The 16,370-nt window shown below is 42.7% G+C and overlaps 2 protein-coding genes across 2 annotated transcripts in view; one reads left to right on the top strand and one right to left on the bottom strand.

The window, feature by feature from the left end:
• mnat1 (MNAT1 component of CDK activating kinase) overlaps positions 1 to 1,897 on the bottom strand; it is a 59,215-nt gene extending 57,318 nt beyond the window's left edge. Inside the window, exon 1 of the mRNA XM_061233516.1 lies at positions 1,818 to 1,897. The gene's annotated coding sequence lies outside the window, so the exon portion shown is untranslated. The remainder of the gene's footprint in view (positions 1 to 1,817) is intronic.
• six4a (SIX homeobox 4a) lies at positions 786 to 9,527 on the top strand. The gene is made up of 3 exons (XM_061233469.1): positions 786 to 1,653; positions 4,401 to 5,071; positions 6,843 to 9,527. The coding sequence occupies exons 1-3, from the start codon at positions 926 to 928 to the stop codon at positions 7,451 to 7,453; spliced, it is 2,010 nt and encodes a 669-aa protein (XP_061089453.1). The 5' UTR covers positions 786 to 925; the 3' UTR covers positions 7,454 to 9,527.
• Positions 9,528 to 16,370: the final 6,843 nt, after the last annotated feature.

Genomic DNA, 16,370 nt, shown 5'->3' with positions numbered 1-16,370 from the left:
TTGGATGTAACCAGGGTTTATTAATTGTGTTATTATCCCAACTTCAATTATCCCGAACGTTCAATCAACCATATATACATTTAACACTGTGAATCCACACTGAATGCGAAATAATACAGCGTCATAAAAATATTCTAGAAGGAACATTTGGAACGACCCATAATTTGGAACGAATAGTTGGCTATTCTATGAAACATACATAGGCTACTTATTTTGCTGCTACTAGTAGCCTACTACCATGCTTGTAGACTAGTATTAGTCGTACAACTAGTAAACTAGGTTATGCGCCTATAAATAATACTACAATTATTAAGAATCATCCGTTTTCTAATCTAATTTCTCATTTGTAATGGGCATTTTCTTAATTTGACGTGTCTAATTATGCTTTAGACTATGTGTATATATTTGTATTAGCCTACTGCCTCTCCTTCCTAATATCTGCTTCTTAAAGTTGTACCCATGAGAGATTTGATTTCCACTAGCTATTTGCGCGCGTGTGTACCTGTGTGTAAAAAAAACATGGTGTTTTCCCTGATAATAGCCGAATGGAAATAGCAATAATGAGAAAAAAATACGGACAATCGGGATATTCTGCTCTGCCTCCCCGGCGAGTTCACCTTATGCAGGTAAGTCATTGTGCAGTATGTTTGACTGACAGCCTCAGCACAAACAGGATCACACTCGCTCCTCCCCCGTTGAGCCTTTTATGGCCAATCAGACTGCTCTACTGCAGACACAGACCCCGTTGCCCCTTTCCTGCTACAGTTTGCGGAGTAAAAGTCACGTTGGTACTAGAGGAGAAGAGAGACCTATCCTCTTACAGCCGCTGCCAGATATCTGATCGCGTTTGCATGGCGAACGGAAACCTGATCGGCTAAAGAGTGCCGAAACCAGGAGGAGTGACTTACCAGGAAGCATTAAAAAAATGTCTTCTTCCTCAAACGAAGTCATAGTTGCAAATGAGATCAAGAAGGAAAATGTTAAGGCAGATAAACGGGAGACCATCAAGCTGCTAGCGCTGGATACTGCGGAGTTGTCTATGGAGCATGCAACTTCAGCTGCAGATACGGTCCACACTGAACTTCTCGTGAGCGCTACCTCCTCACTAGCCTTTTCCCCAGAGCAAGTTGCGTGTGTATGCGAGGCTCTGCAGCAGGGAGGCAATGTGGATCGTCTGGCCAGGTTTTTATGGTCCTTACCACAGAGTGACTTACTACGTGGCAACGAAAGCATCCTCAAAGCCCAGGCTCTTGTGGCTTTCCACCAGGCTCGGTATCAGGAGCTATACAGTATCCTAGAGAACCACAGCTTCAGCCCGTCAAACCATTCTTCTCTACAGGACCTATGGTACAAGGCACGGTACACCGAGGCAGAGAAGGCTCGGGGGAGACCCCTGGGCGCTGTGGATAAATACCGTCTGCGGAGGAAATATCCCCTTCCCCGGACTATCTGGGACGGTGAAGAGACTGTGTACTGCTTCAAAGAGAGGTCTCGAAACGCACTGAAGGATCTTTACAAGCAGAATAGGTACCCCTCTCCCGCCGAGAAGAGAAACCTGGCTAAAATCACCGGACTCTCCTTGACTCAAGTCAGCAACTGGTTTAAAAACAGGCGACAGAGGGATAGGAATCCTTCTGAAGCGCAGTCCAAGAGGTGAGAAATAAAAATAAATCTATTTTTAATGATATTGTGAGCTTACTCTTCTATGTCACTTAGAGAGCTCGAGTTTGATGTATCCACACATAATTTTGAATTACTGTATGTTATTTATCTTAAGCGCCGAGTTATGCCTGGTCGAGCTACACGCACCGTCTCACCTGGTGTCCCCTTTCTCCCCGTTGGAGTCCAGTTATAATTGTAGACACCGTCTTGGGTTTATGGGGTATGAACGTTCTGTGAGTTGACAGAGTAAATCATTTACAGAGATAATACCATAAGAAAATGCGCCAGGTACGCGGTAGCCTCCTCGTGTTTTGAAATATGAAGCGGTTTCAGTTCAGATCGGGTTTCAATTGTAATGTACAGCCGCCATGGACAAATTTTTAGCTTGATAAATTGGACAGAAATTATAATATCGCACTACAATAGCCTAAATGCGAATATAGTCTACGATATTTAAATGTAAATTTAGTGAAAATGTAGGCCTATTTTTGCATTTCATGGGCTATTTAATTAGTTGACAGCAAATATATATTCAGCCGAAATAGTTTTTTAAAATCTATTTAGTATAACCCACAAGTTTAAAGACTCTGTATGTTATTTACACCATGGCTTTTAACACTTTCCTAATTAACAGTCGACATTAGCATTTCGTATGTTTCATTGTTTTCGTTTGTGTGCATGTTTACTTTTTGAGTGTTTTAAAATCTATTGAATCCCGTGCGTCAATATAGCACATACATCATTCAGGGTATTTATTTACTCTTCTTCTTAGCCTAGAGGGATCGGAAAACCTTCCCCTCGGCTCTGCGTTAAATTATTTGCTCACCCCCATGGAGTAGACGGGGCAAACGATCTGCTCTTGAGTTTTTGTTTTTCTTTCTCTGTGAATCGGCCTCTCGCGCACCTGGTGGAGGTGACCTCTCTCTCCTACAGGCGTTTTTTCTCCCCTCCCCGATAGCTGATGTCGTAAATCGCTCAAAGGCACTTCGGCTTGAAGGACGTTTTGTAACCAAACTGAAGTCTCTAGCGAGGGCAAAATAAGGGATTGAGCGGTTGAAAATTGTTCAATATTGGACTCCAAAGTGTCGGTCGTGATCACTGGTGAAAATTAATTTCGTTTCGAGAACGAATACAATCAACGTGTTCGTATTCAACATAAAGTAGGCTGTCCCGTAAAGGGAAAACGTTTGCATGATCAGGCGAGTGCCCCGCAGAGTCAATGGGGCTCTTTGTATAACCCGCTCTCTTTGGTTTTTCTAAAACTGATGGGGGTGCAGCTGTTTCAGTCACTAAAGAAATTTACAGCGTGCCGCCAGGGGTAGAGAACGGGCTATTTGATTTATAACCTATGAGTACAATTTATTTTTAGGCCTTCGCACTTATAATGCAATGTGTTACCTAATACATACCATGGTTTTTATTTATATGAAACCCTTTTCTTTAGTAAGACTAATGCAATAGTCTCAATTGGGTTCCATTAAGATTGAATAATTTGAAAGTGCTGCTTTCTAAGTATTACATTTATTCAGACTCCTCTGATATGTCCCAACAGAAGGCGCTACCAATAAACATCCTTGACCATTTGTTGTTTGGCATGCTAAGACTACTGGCATTTGTCACCAGAGTTTATTGCACCAAATGGTGTTGTGAATGGCCTTGAGTACCCTAGACTGGAGGGGTTTCTGTAAGAGTAAGTCAGAAATTAGAGTTGTAATCCAATTTGCTCTCCGTGGGGTACAAATTTCATCACCTTTTAACAGGACGTCGTATGTGAGACCTTGGCCTCTGGATGCTACCATCCACACAATTTAAAATAGTATTATATCTGCAAACTGTAAATCTCCTTTCTGAAGTTTTGGTAGACATAACACAAAAAACTATTGTTTATTTATATTTTAATTTGTATTAATATATCGAATACCAGTAGCTTGCCATGTAGTATGCCTGAAGAAAAACACTATCATTAAATATTCTGAGACTAACATGAAAATACTTAATATTGTAAATAAACTGTAATATATTATGTACTGTATGTACAATATATTTGTATTTTAAATTTAGAATTGTATCATTTATCAAGTTAATGCAATTAATTACATTAATTCATTATAATATTAGTTGTTGACACCCAAGTCCCTCAACACATTTACTAAACTCTAGTACTCTAGTACGTCAAATGTTAATGCAAGGGAAAGCAAAGTAGTGTTCACCTCCATAGAAGCATGTGGAGATATTATTATGGTATTATTGGCATTTTGGTGCTTAAAAATGGGAAGAATTGCCATTTCGCCAGTTGGGGCTTACTTTTAGTGGATGTGTAGCAGTATAGGGGTATTGAGAGGTAAATTATTGGTGTTCTGAGCCCCAGGATTAAGGCAGGGGTAAAAGTTAGTGGGACACACAGCTTTCTCTGCCGCTCACAATGAGCTCTTGTGAGAGCCACCAGCAGATGCGTGACCCAACAGCTGTGCTGTTAAGGGCCAGGGGAGGATGAAAGGGAGCTGGGTGAAAGAAGCTGGTCCAGTGCGGTTACCCTGTGCCTCTGAGGCATGACTGGGGTACAGAGGAGGAGACCTACCCTGCAGTACACTATGTTTTGTGTATTCTCACATAAGGCTTGAAATAACAGTTATTGTTAGCTAAGAGGGACTCATTATAGTTGAAGCTTTAGTTGGGGTTCCACAGGGGCCGGTGTTTGACCCGCTTCATTTTGCCGTCTCTCCTGTGTGTGTGTGCAGCGAATCCGATGGCAACCACAGCACAGAAGACGAGTCTAGCAAGGGCCATGACGACCTCTCCCCGCGCCCCCTGTCCAACTCCTCGGACGGGATCGCGGCCCACGGGGCCCTCCCCATCACGGGCACCCTGGACAACAGTGTGGTCATCCAGCAGATCGGCGACATCAAGATGTCCTCCGCCTCCGGAGGCGGGGTGGTCTTCAACGGGAACCTGGTGACCACCAACCCTCCCACCATCTTTCACAATGGCAGCTCCTACATCCAGGCACCCAGCAACATCCTCTTCAACGGGCTCAACCTCGGTGCTCAGCCGCTAGCCTTCAACCCCTTACGCGCCTCTTCCGAAGGCCTGCTGGGCGGCTCCAACGAGAACACGTCGCTGCAGGCCGCCCAGGAGAAGGGGCTCAATGGCCTGGCGGCAAACTCCCCCCTGTCCTACCCCTCCTTTGCCAGCAACGTGAATGGCTCCGAGGTTAAGCTCGAGGGGGTTCAGACTCTTGCGTCCCAGAGCGGGGGCTCCTCCGTTCTCACCTTCTCCACCTCCACCGGGTCCCTGCAGCTGGGCAACTACAGCCTGGTGCATGTGCCCAGCTCCGAAAGCAACGGGGTATCGCTGCTCAACAGCAGCGTGGGCCTCCCCCCACTGCAGCTTCCCCCTGCCTCCTCACACGGTAGGTTGGGCTCAATCTCTTGCGCCTGCTAACCAGTGCATTCTGGGAGACTGAGTAGAGCAAGATAAGTGTATGCAGGCAAAATATAAACGGATCCAGTTCAGCTCTGAGGCTTGATGTCTGTTATGGCCATTTAATGTGCAGATACAAAATGGAAATTTACAATTTAACAGCAAAATTGATGAGCTAGCGGTAACGGGGCCAAAGCTGGCAGAATGTCATCCGCGTTCAGTTTTTGAGACGGTTCTTCATTTAGCCTTGTGGTTGTTTTCCAGTCAGCCAGACGGGAGGGCTGCGACTCCTGAAAAGATAGCTGGCAGCAAGCCGAAACTGGCTCGTCAGGCCTTGGCTAATTGTTCCATCACTTGCAGTGTATGAGCACAGAATATTTTATGAAGCCTGGCTCCAGTCCCTTCTCTCCTTACCCACCTACTGGCAGAAAGTATAGCTGCAGGTAAGGGTGTGGAGTTTAGGGTGTCGCACTGCAGCGGCTAAAGGTGCCAAGCTAGGAAGCCAAGCAGGGAAGGTGTTGCGACTAGTGTCTTTCATAAGATGGCATCCATCGCTTTCTGCTCAGCTGTCAAACTAGTGACTGGCTGGATTGATCTCCCTTCTTTTATAGAAATGTTTGTAACAGCACAGCAAGCCTTGAACTTTTTACCCTTCCACATGTTCCTTTTGTTTTTTCATCATTCTTTTAATATATAATTTACAAGCCTCATAAAAATAAAAGCCCCCATTGTTGAACTTTTGATTTAAGAGGAAGTGTGTTGTGCCAAACAGTTCAATGAAAAACAGACATAAAATTTGTTTAGCCAAAGCCCTTTTTACCTCGTTTTTTAATATAAAAAGAAATAAAAAATAGAAAAAACTGAGGTTTGGTCTCCAGGCTTCGAGCGAGACGCTGAAACAATGTTAATTTCCTCTAATCAGCTCTGTGTGTTCTGTCAAGTGACCAGCTTGACCCCAAACCTGCGCAGTAATTGGGTGTATCTGAGCTGGGAGGCCTGTCACTATGCGGCACGGTACGGTGCTGAGACACAGAGCAGAGGGAGCAGACTCACCGCACACAGCCAGCCAGCCCATTAGCACCGCTAGCCTCGCTAAAACACACCAGGAAAAACTCTGGCAGGAGACATCTGCTGGGGTGCCTTTGAAGAGACGGTTGTTTTTGAAATAGCAGCATATCTGGTTCTGAGTATCAAAAGTTTTACACACAATGCTCACATGAATGGCCTTCCTTTGTCATTATATTATAATTGTGCGCACAGAGACTCCTTTATGATGGAAAAATGGCTTCTGAGAAAGGAACGTCTCGACTAAAACAGCGGCGAAAGTGATCGCTCGCAGAGCCCGGTATCGACGTGTCAGAGAGGAGAAACAGGCAATTCAGGATTCAGACACATAAGGGAATGCAGATTCCAAATGGAGAAAGAAATCACTTTAGTGTGCCGGATCTGACTAGAAAATAAGACAGAAAATAAAAGTCAAAGACGAAAAAAATACGATTTGTGCTGTGCCTGTAGTTTTTCTGTCCCTCAGTGTATGACATTCAAGACCTCCAGAGAACAAGCTGTGAGTCTTAGAGGCACATTAGCGGCACTGGGCACAGCTCCTCTGTAATTAGATGACTACTGCAGATGAAGACGGGGGTTTGCAGTAACAAAGACAGAAGGCAGGGATTGCGGGTACGGTCATTGTGTAGTCTGTTTAAGGCCTGTACCGTGGCGCGTCTGACCGTGAGCTGTGCTCCCCCTCCCCCCTCCTCCAGGTGGCGTGCCGTTGAGCAGCGTGGTGGTGAGCTCGCCGGGCGGCGGCGACTCCTACTCCCTCCAGCAGCAGCCTCAGGACAAGCTGGTCCTGGCCCCCCTGCAGCCCAGCACGGTGCTCTACACCATGGCCAACGCCCAGCCCATCGTCAAGCAGGAGCCCATGGAGGCGGACGGCTACGCCTTCCCCCCGGGCCTGCACCTCGACCAGGGCGGCCAGCTCAGCTACGCGGCCTCCCCCTTGAACTCCGGCGGGGCCCTGCCCGTCAGCCAGGCCTCGGCTATCTCCGCGGTGAGTTCGGCCAGCGCCGAGCCGGGACACTACACCACGCTCTCCGTCAGCTCCTCCCTGGGGGCCCAGACTGTGCAGACGCACCACCACCACTTGCTCCCGTCAGACTACAGTGACCATAACGCCCTGGCCCATCACGCTCACGCGCACTCGTCCGCGCCCAGCCTGAACGGCAACTTTCTGTCCATCACGGAGGACAAGGCCGGGGCGGCGGGGATGAGCGAGATGGTGCGGGTGATGTGCGGCGAGATGGAGGCCGAGGAGAAGGAGCTGGCCAAGCTGCAGACCGTGCGAATGGACGAGGACATGAGCGACCTTTAACCTCTGCTCTCTCATCTCTGTCCTTAGCAGCAAAGAGGCTGTTGGGCATTTGTAATTTTTTTTTATTTTGAATCTTTTTATTTGAGTCCTTGAAGTGTTAACTTATTTGCAAGTGTTCCAGTCAGTGAACAAATCACACCTTGGATGGTGCACTCTAACCAGTCAGACTAGCTCAACAAACTCCCACAACTGAAAAAAAAAACCTTTTCTGAGAAAGACAATGGCTAATTATAATATTTTACAATATGGAATATTTAGTAGTCGCATGTATTTCAAGCAGACTCGAGTGTGCGTAAAGTCCCACTGTGTCGACACTTAGTGCATCCTCTTTGGTCAGTCTGATGAACTGGAGCAGGTGTTGAACGGCCTCTGTCGTGTGACCTAGACATCCTCCGACCAATCCCGTCACCAGGATCTGACCACAGAGGCCACCCTGTAAGGAGATGTATGCCATTGAAAAAGTGTACTACATTAAGCCTGCTATGGTGAACAGGAAAGACTGCACTGAAGCAGTTACCATTCTTTGTATGTAGCAATGTGATAAATATGCAAAACCCCAACATCTCAAGGGTTATACAGGCAGAATCAGAATGGCAGCAGTTCATGTCATGTCATGGATTCTTGCTATCGAGACAGAAGCTGTTCAAACGAATTGTATAAAAATGAAATGTGCCTTTCTGCCGACAGAGAAAATGTCAGAATCTGTGGAACCCTGTCCCTGACTTGCACTATATCTGCCTTTGAGCGGAAGAATGTAATAAAACCAGATGTTGTGAACTAAAAAAAAAAAACATCCGCAACAGCAGCGCTCTCAATGCAACCTGTGGTACGTTTCCGCTGTAGAGGGAAAAAAAGTCACTCCAGAATATTATGCAGCTACAGATAAGAGGAAAGAGTAAGTTAGCGTCTCTCCATCCCAGCTGTCTGATGGCAGCTGTGCTGCATCCTTCACTGCAATATGTCCAGTCCGTTGAGTCCCATCTTTCATTACAAAGAGTCTGTGTGAATTATCATTATTATTATTATTATTATTATTATTATTATTATTATTACTATTTTGTACCAAGTCTGAGGCAAGCACATATGTAAATACATGTTTTTCTTTCGTTAGAGAGGTACTGAGACGAGCGCGATGATGCGATTTTCTTCTTCTCTTCTTTTATGGGCCAGAGGAGCAGCACAGCCCCGGTCCTCTGTACGTAGGCACAGTGTCTGTTATCATGTGTTCTGTCCTGGGAAGGGCCTCTCTTCTTCTGTTGTTCTTTTGCATGGTGAGTGTAGTCCGTGACATCAGTATGTCCTGCGTACATGTGCCTTCTGTCGTTTTTTGTTGTGTTCTGAATAACGTACACTTCTGGGTGTGGCTAGTAACCTCTCAGCTGTACTGTTTTGGTGATGGTGCATTATTAGGCATGTGACACGTCCAACATGCTTAATCTTCTCATACCAAAGATGAGCTGGGTGCGTACGGTAATACTAGGACTTTTGAGCTTGAACTGTCTGTTTATATTCTGAAATGATGTGAACTTATTTTTCTAAATCTCCATACCCCCATTAAAACTTTATATTTATACATACAGAAAACAACGGTCCTGTGCTTCATGTGCTTTTGTCACTCACCGTTTGTAGCATTTTCTAGAAACAATTCAGTCCAAGACTCTTAACTTTTTAGTTTTTACTCATTGTGTTTTTCTTTTTTAAAGAAACCATTCATGGCTCAGAGTTTCACTACTGCCGTTAGTGCTTTCATTTACGTCCAGCAGTTGTGCTTGGAATCTTTGATAAGCCACTGATGGATATGAAATATCTGCTCAGGAAACTCACTCCTCCTCTGCACTCAGAAGGCTTTAAGACCAGAGCTCCAGGAAGATAGGTTTAACATGCGCGCACTGATCCACCAAGCCAGCGCTGCAATCTAGAATTTGCTGTGATCATTCGCACATGCCTGGCAACCTGGAGTTCATTAGCCCCCATTCACGTTTCAGCCAGTAATTCAAATAAACAGCAATGAGATTTCCAGAGGTACTGTACTGGGGGTCTGCCCGTGGGCCTCCCTGCGCCACAATAATACTCCCCTGCTTTCAGCCTTGCTGACCCACTCCAGTGGAGCTTCCACTAGTCCCCATTTCAGGACGTTTGGAGCACTGAATCTTGAAAATCACACTTCACCAAACTTACCAAGTAATTTACTGTTGCGTTTAAATGGAACCGTAAATGACTCAGCAGTTAGGACCCAACACCAGTGACTCAGGAGATTTCCCCTGAACTCATACCATATTAGATTCATATTTGGCCCGGCGGTAAAGCCAGGTTGTCGTAGTTTACGGTAACGCTATTGGGACCTGTGTGCTGGACATTGTTTTTCTCCTCCGGTTTTCAGGGCATCGTCGTGGGAAGGGCTGCTGCAGGTGATGGGTATGACCCCGACACACAATGAGCCTGTGAGTCACTGCCTGTTGAATGCTGCTCAGGCAGAAAGGAGGCGGGTAATCGGGGTATTGTTACCTGTGCGTAGGTGACCTCGTCGCCATGGGCTTTAGATTAGCTGATTGCCGGGTATCAGGTAGCACCTCTTTTAATATTGAAGAGTAAGAAACTGGCATTGTGGGGCTCAACACAAAACCTCCTGGGCCATGTGACTCCAGAGCGGCCTGGTCCCCAGGGATAATGGCGGGGGGAATCGGTAAAAAGGTGTTTTCAACTCCAGTGCTTGCAGCGCAGATGCTGTGAAAAGAACCCCACCTTTTCTTGCCATTCATGGATGAAAAGGCACAGCACAGTTAGATTTAGACACAGCACAGTTAGATTTCCTTGAGAAACTGTAAGCGCACTTTTAAGCACATGATTGTGAGCATTCAAAGAATTCTGAATTTGGAAAATCATTAAGTTCAACTGTCTTTTCTTTATTATAGGTCATGTATTTGATTTAAAAATATTATTACAACTGCTCCTCCCCAAGTCAAATAGAAACATATTCAGAACATTAAAATATGAATTCTGTATAACAGAAGTCGTGTAACCGCTATTTTGCTTCTGTTCCCACAAAAACAAAGTATAGCAGAAAGGTATTTCCAATCCAAAAAAGGCCAAAGTGTCGTTTTGTCCACAATTACATAGGTACACAGTAAAACACACACAGGCAACCAGTAAAGAAGGAACCCCCAGAACAGGGCTTATTAAAAAAGCTAACCTCTGGCCTTATGGAAATTTCAAAGCTGACATTTAATGCTCTGCGGCAGACTGCGAGCCATATGTAACATGACCTGAGGAGCACGGTGCTCCAGCGCTCTACGTTCCACTAATGAGGGGTCGGAGGTCACGGGGTTCTGCGCCGTTCAAAGACCCACCACTATTTTGGTGTACATTTGTGGTTCCTCTTCAAACAAAAACAGCGTACGAGTACGGCGTGAGAGAGCCTGTATTTAAATTGATCGTGCCATTGCCCTTCAGAGTGAGCCTGTCTGAAAATGAATGGCAGATTACTGTGTTCAGCAGCAGTTCTGGCGTTGGTAGTGGAAATCGGTGATCAGGCAGACTCCTATGCAGGCTGTCTAGGCCTTAAGACTACAATATGCCGATGTATATTTACCTTTTCCCACACCACATATGTATTTCATATTGTGCGTGGTAGCCCTAGCAGCCCCAAACATAAACATGCTCTACTCATTATGCAAGGCTTAAAGGGCGTATATGACATCCCAGAAAGGGGGAAATTAACACCGAAGAAAAGTCATTTTATGAGATTCACAACAACAATTTTGACCTTCTGTTTCTGAAACCTTTTTCTGAAGTCGGTTCTCCAGGAAATGCATGTTTTCCTTTTCTGGGTGGGATAATTCACCAAATACATCATTTCTGAAAACAGCAGGCGTGTTATTGTGTGGGCTTGTAGAATCTATGAGCAATAGTTTTCAAATATGAGAATAGCTATGATGGTGTTAATGCAAATAAAATAATGAATATGTTCTTCTTCTTCTGATGATGATTATTATTATTATTATTATTATTATTATTATTATTATTATTATCATCATCATTAGTGGTACTCGTGGTAGTTGTAGTTGTAGCAGTGTAATAGTAGGTTATATTATTATTATGATTATTATTATGATTATTGTTATTGTTGTTGTTGTTGTTGTTGTTGTTATAAAAATCGATTGGCTACTGCAGGGTCCTGAAAAAAATAAGCAGAAGCATTTCAAGGATTCCAAAGGAACACAAACATGGTCACAGCATAACCACAAAATGACAAAAGAATGGAACAGTAACACAACAAAGTATTTTACCACCAATAACTTCAACATTTTCTTATTTTCCCATATCCATTGCCTAGTAAAATCACTGTCGCCTGAAAAGAGTATGAATTAACCATAACAGACCGTGGCACAGAAAACCCATTCATGTTTTTATTATTAAAGTGGGAAAGTGATTTAAACGTGGGTTTCAATGGCTACAGCCTACATATAGGTGGTTTTCTGACGTGATGGTCAATTAACTGGCCAGTCAGATGAATTCATCTCGGGCTCTTTTCATTCCGTTGGCTATGAAAGGAGGGAAGAGTGAAATGAAATGGAGGCTCAACCTGCAACCTGAAAATCTGTAACATTTTCGCTTACCGCATGAAAAGACGAGACCAGCAGACGAAAGCACTACAACCAATTCACTCGTGAGAGAGAGAGAGAGAGAGAGAGAGAGAGAGAGAGAGAGAGAGAGAGAGAGAGAGAGAGAGAGAGAGATGTGCCTCTCCATGTTGATCTCCCTTGAAACGGGAGAGGTGGAGGAAGAGGGAGAAGGAACAGCTGGGAAGCCGCTCCATCTCCACACCACACTGGACAAATGGTATTTCTCGAACAGAACCCCACTTTGTAACAGGAGCGACGCAGATAAGATTCTCAGATGACTATTGAGGAGTTTTACTTTGTCTGAAAGCCATTTGAGCTTGACAGTTTCTTTCGCCATGCCAAAAGCCACCTGTCCGACACCACCACCACCCCCGCCCCCGGCCCCTTCTCCCCACCTCTTTTTCTTGTAGTGGTCAGTAGAGTTCAGTATAGGCTATATAAAGTAAATATTTAATCGTGTGTGTGTGTGTGTGGGTGTGTGCTTCTGTGAGTGTACGCGCGCGTGCGTGTATGTTTGCGCATGTGTGAGCGTGTACTAATGTTATATTTTTTAAGTAAACAAACCATTAAAATCGCATACAATATTGGATTTCCCGCGTGTATGCTATAACACTGCCATCTAACTAGGTTTATAATAACAATAATAATAATAATAATAATAATAATAATAATAATAATAATAATAATCATAATCATAATCGTAATCATAATCATAATAATCATTATAATAATTGTTATTATAATTATCGTTGTATTTAAATGAGGCAAATATTGAATTGACATTATTATCCCCAAGAAGAATGGCCTATAAGCCGACTCCTTATGGTGCGTTATGGAAACAATGTAGTTTGTTTTTAACTGGCGCCCTCTCCCTGTCAAACCACAGTGCGCTGTAACAGTATGGGTTAATATGTCCAAGTTAATAAACACTTCAAACCTGTTGGTGTCTATGATATTCATAGCGATTTTAATTATATTTGAATACTTATGTTGATATACAGCGTAGGCTATGCACAAAGTAGAGTTGACGCCATTTGTCAAGATAAACCTTTTCTTTTTATGAATACATTTGAAATTTTTTTTTTTTTTCATATTTACAGGGCGCTTGATTCTAACAAAAGAAACAATAATACGTATAAAGTCACATCAGTATAGGCCTTCACAAAGTTTCAATTAGTGGACCTATTCTTTATCAACAAAACATTTTACAACCTTTAACATTTTACATATTTACTTATGTTACTTAATTAAATTTCCCATAACGGCCACATCAAGCACTTGACTGCTGATGTAGCCTAAAAGACTTGGAATGATCCGCATCAATGGCCTTGCCAGTAAAAAGAGCAATCGTTATAAATATTAACGATTTTTAAATGGGGGAAATAACGCAATGCTCTTAACCAATACCTAATTTTTAAACGTGACAGGAAATTATGTTAAGATGATAATCCCATCTCCGATTGCATATAACTTATTTAAGTCAATTGTTTGTTGTGTTACAGGCTCTCCGAGACCCTTCGCATTCTAAGCACTGCACTTTAGGCGTTTTGGAGCTAATGCTTTCTTATATCAATCTGATATAACTCAAGTAGGCATACAAAGTGTAGGCGAACGTTGATAAGATAAATAACATGCCCTATCCCTGCGGCACAAGTAAGTGCAATATAGGTAGGCCAATATAATATATAGTTACATTTCTCTGAGTTTATATTAAGGAAAAGAAGCATGCAGATGAATTTCAAAATATATCCTACACTCACTTCAGGCAATAAATCTGCCATAATACTAAATGCAGTAGCCATTTTACTCGTAGTAATTAAAGACATATGTAGATACATATGTCTGATTTGCTGCCTATGTGTTTTTATTTTATTCAATATTCTTGCATTTGTTTATTGCTTTGAGTCGTTGCTTAAACGATAACAGAAACAAGGGTTGATATGCTGTCAAACTGTTATTTTGTTCTGTCAAGAAAACACGCTCTTTCGAAGAGTTATGCTGCTGCGTGAAGAGGGAACATTTTATGTTGCCTGTGCAAACTCCAGTAAATAAGCCGTTTTGTGAAAGCATTACTATTTACCAGATGGAAAGTCTTACAAATGACAAGGCCTATACAGTTCACATATTTTCAAATATTTGTGTAATGTCTGCACTGTTAATGTGAACAGCTGACATCGTCGTTCTGGTTTAACATAAATGATTGCTTTGTTTCTTGTGCTACAAAATGACAACTATACATTTCGTAATTAGCCTACAGAGAAAACGATATATACACGTGTTTATTGAGACTTATTAATCGGTAATGTAAGATAATTGGGACAGTTATTTATGAAGTGTTTTCTTGGTATGTATTTGTGGTTCTTTTTTCTATTCTTTTCTATCCCTCTTCCCATTCGCTTTAGCAGTGTGCAGTAGCAAAGACCTCGCCAGTCGTCGCCCAGAGGCAGAAAGCGTCCACATCTTGAAATAATCATGACCTGAGAATGGGCACGTCCCCTTGGCTTCTCGGGTTAAAGGAGGAGGCGCGGCGCAATGTGGTAGAGACATTACAGAAACCCGAGAGCGGCTCATCAGACACCCCAATTGGTATTGCATTAGAATTGATTAGGAGGCCAGAGCGGCCGGTACTATAATGGTCAGGCGACCATGCCTCACTAACCTCCGTTCACTTTTCCATTTTTAATTACAATTACCTTTGTTTGGGGCTTTTGGATCCAAACTGCGGCAAAATGTTAAATACTCTGAAATACACTTGTAGCACCCACCCCCTCCCTCAGCAATCTCCCAAGTCTCAACGCTATATTTTGAAATATCTTCTGAAATCGTTAAATACGAGGCATGGAACTGCATTTCTTACGTTCTCTTGGACTTAGCGTTGCGTTTCATTGCGGGACATCTGTCATTCCGTTTTCCGTGCGGTGTTTTAATATTTTTTTGCTAAAATTCTGACCTCAGTTGTAAATGATCGTTCAATTAATGTGAGTTTCATCGCTTGTAAGTGAGCTGGTTACAACAAACGTCTAAAATGTCCACATTGTGAAACGTCTATAATTCCAATATCATCAGTAAGTGGTCGCATTCGGTAGCCTACTCAAATGAAAATGAATATTATTCAACTACATTTGTAACATTTTCACCCCTGTTTGTCATGAGTAATAATTTGCCTAATGCCTTAATAAGTCCAACTTGTTTCGCATGGCAAATAAAACGAATCAATGTAATAGATACACATACGTTTCCAAATATAAATCAACGTATAAATAATTGAAGTATGCACTAACATACATTAAAACACATTAAAGTCCGGTTACCAAATACTTATCTCTACAATTAGGCCTACCATAAAGATGTAGACCAATAGAATGCATATAGACTACACATACTTCCTATGTAGCGTCTGTATAGTCAATCAAACAAATGTGTATTTGGTTTTTGGCTAGGTAAGTAGGCTTCAGTAGGCTAAGCACAAACATGACTGAAATTCATACATTGTTTCTTCTGACGAGTACAACCTACGTCAGTTGTATCTGTTCAGGACATGGAGGAGGTGAATGCACTGTATTATCCTCAAAGACAGACAAAATGGGATAGATTTCAGTAACCTCCTCGTGTCAAAGTGTCTCGAGGCACTGACAAAGTTTGTTTTTACAGGTGCCTGGTAAGACTGTTAAAACCAGTTGTAACAGCTTTATTTTAATATAAAGACCAAGAGAGCAAAATAGATGTAGGCTAAATCTAAACTGTGTTTTATTTAAAAAAATAAGAAGATGTGTGCATCGAAAATATACGTAATTTTATAAAGAAGTGAACCCATTCTGGGTGAGTGGCTGTGTGCGTCGTGTTGCCCGGGTATCACATTGCAGATCTAGATGAAGATAAAGAAATGTGATCTATTCTTTAAAACAGCGGCTGGGCTGCAAAGAGCTTGCGAAACACTGAACTCATTTACTAATGGACCGGTTTTATGTTTCACTGTATAGAGAAAGAAAAGAGTAAGAGAGAAAAAATCAGTGAAACCGTTTTTGTATGGATAAAATCCTTCAGCCCGATATAAACAGGACCCCTATAAAAAACACTGTGCACTTAAATATATGCTAATACGTTAATTCAGATTTGCAAATTGAATGTCTTACTTGAAATCATTCGCAAACTTCTGCATGCCTTATACTTTTACTTCAGCAATTACATGATACAAATGCTTCAGTTAAAACACTATGTGCTTAGGATGAAACTTTTGGATGAAACAGAATACAGTCATTCCGTTCAAATACTAATACCGTCGGTAGGAGCATCAA

This window comes from Conger conger, chromosome 1, assembly GCF_963514075.1.
Source record: "Conger conger chromosome 1, fConCon1.1, whole genome shotgun sequence".
In the NCBI taxonomy this organism is placed as follows: domain Eukaryota; kingdom Metazoa; phylum Chordata; class Actinopteri; order Anguilliformes; family Congridae; genus Conger; species Conger conger.
Note: the sequence above shows the minus strand (reverse complement) of the source record. Positions and strands in the feature narration are given on the sequence as shown.